This window comes from Plasmodium fragile (assembly GCF_000956335.1).
Source record: "Plasmodium fragile strain nilgiri unplaced genomic scaffold supercont1.15, whole genome shotgun sequence".
Classification (NCBI taxonomy): Eukaryota; Apicomplexa; class Aconoidasida; order Haemosporida; family Plasmodiidae; genus Plasmodium; species Plasmodium fragile.
This window is the reverse complement of record NW_012192595.1, coordinates 144,507-146,681: the sequence shown is the minus strand read 5'-3', so window position 1 is coordinate 146,681 and position 2,175 is coordinate 144,507. Positions and strand designations below refer to the sequence as shown.

The window sequence follows — 2,175 nt, the reverse complement described above, 5'->3', positions numbered from 1 at the left end:
AAAAAAAAAAAAAAAAAACAATCCCAGTAATGACTTAACAAACAACCCCCCTATTTGTATCCCTTGTGAATGCTGCATGCACCTAAATGGAACACTTTGGCGTTTTAGTGATAGTACAAAGTGGTCCCTTTCATATGAATATAACTATATGTGTGTATTTTTTATTTTATTTTATTTTTTTTAAATAGCTCATGTGTTCGCACCCATATACGTGCACGCCGCGCAACACTTACATCATTATCAACTGTGTGCCCTTCCCTTTGACTCACCCACCTACCAGGGCACGTTTACGTGCGTGTGCATCTCCCTAGGTAGGCCTGTTTTTGTATGCTTGAATATCAACTTAGTTGGGTACATATATGTGTATCTGTGTTCATGGCAGGTGCTGCGCCATTTTTAAATATTCTCCATTTTTAAGTCAGCCTTGTAAAGCAAAGGCGGCAGTATAAGTTCCTCCACGCGCTATGTAGATTATGTGGGAGCTCAAACTGGCATACGTGTGATGTGCACTGTTTATGTGTTAAATTGTTGAATTAAAAAAAAAAAAAAAAAAAATGTTGTGGCTTACAGGGCGCATGTTGTAATTTGGCCCCAGGGAGGAAAACGAGAAAAAGTGACCGTGTCCTCCAGAAAGGAGCCCAAGCGGTCATCCCCCATTAGGGGGTCTTCCTACGGAGGAGTGTGTCACATGCCTTCGCAAAAATTCACACCATTTTGTTATCATATAGCTACCCCCATTATGCCATTGAAAAGCTGTCACTCGTACTAATCGAATAAATAGTTCTGAATTGGCCATTCGTGAAAAACCCCTTGTGCGTCTCATCAGGCAGGCTGTCCATGGGACCGTTAAAGGTATTCTCGCCGTAAGAGACGTTTTGAACCATGCAAGAGTCATTCACGTAAGGGGTGTACGGGATGACATATATCGGGGGCGGGTTGCAAAATCGACTGCAGTAATCTTCGCTTGGTTTGTTGAAATGGACAGTAGACAAGCCGCTCGTCAAGCATGGGGGCAAGTTGCTGGGCAGGCCGCTTGTGAAATTTCCCGCCAAGCTGGAAGGTAAGGTAGTGGGGAAACCGCTCTGTGATTTGCTCGCCACTCCGACTGGCGAGTTCCTATTCCGCCGTATGATCGACTTGGACAGCTTGAGCGCGTACACGTACATCTCCTTGTCATTGCCGGAAAGCTCCATGGAGTCGATGTACCCACACAAGGCTAGGTTCTTAAAGTTGCCGAATAATTTTCCCAACCGAGAATAAATCATAAATGTATGAAACAATCTTTTGCCACTGAGCAACTCAAACAAGTCATCGCAGAAGTGGTTGCAGTTTTTACACACAAAGTTGTAGGTGTTAGGTCTGTATATTTTTCCGAGGGCGTTTAAAATTTCAGCAAACTGGGCATACGTTATGTCCACGAAGGTCAGTTCATAGCTCTTGCAGTACTGCCCGATGGTCGACCTCTTGGGCTTGCATGTCGTGATTCCGTCCATGGAGAACGTGTACTCGTTCCCGAAAACTTCGATTCCTGGGGCGGGGTTCACAGTGGCGCAAATGGGGTAGGGCGCGTGCAGCGATTAAAGGGGTGGAGCGGTTAAATCGAGTAAACAAGTTAAAGCGAGGTGTACGTGTACGCACTATTCACCACAGCGCTGCGCACATTCGCAACTTGCGAGGACGCAGCAGACTGGCGACTTACCCGTGTGGCGCACATTTTTCAGAAAGAAGGGAACATCTAGGGTGTAGGTGTGCAGCCAGATATTCATTTATATTTTTTGCAGTGTGCACTGGTCTGTTATGGCTAAGTCGAAGCGAGCATGTGGACGCATGCGCTTTGCTGCTATGGCGAACTAAATTGGGCGACAAACGGTTACAAGGGGGGGAAAAGAACAGAAGAAGAAACATAGCAAAGCATAGTAACGGTCAGCCAAAGTAATGGTCCTAATTTGTGCATTTTTCTGTTCTCCAATGAAATAATTACAATTGAGGTGGTAGAACAATTTTGCTAAAACAGTTTAAAAAAAAAAAAAAAAAAAAAAAAAAAGATATACACACAGGGAATTTTTTTTTTTTTTTTCCACCTTTTCCTTGGTAACTGGCCGATCATTCAGATTTTTTCACAGTTAAAAGGTTAACATTTTTTTGTTAAAAAAAAAAAAAAAAAAAAAAAAAAAA

At 43.2% G+C, this 2,175-nt stretch overlaps 1 protein-coding gene across 1 annotated transcript; it reads right to left on the bottom strand.

The window, feature by feature from the left end:
- Nucleotides 1–737: 737 nt before the first annotated feature.
- Nucleotides 738–1,766, bottom strand: AK88_01693 (uncharacterized protein; the record flags this gene model as incomplete). Its single annotated transcript, XM_012479328.1, has 2 exons — nt 738–1,528; nt 1,700–1,766. The coding sequence occupies 2 exons, from the start codon at nt 1,764–1,766 to the stop codon at nt 738–740; spliced, it is 858 nt and encodes a 285-aa protein (XP_012334751.1).
- Between the last annotated feature and the right edge of the window lie 409 nt (nt 1,767–2,175).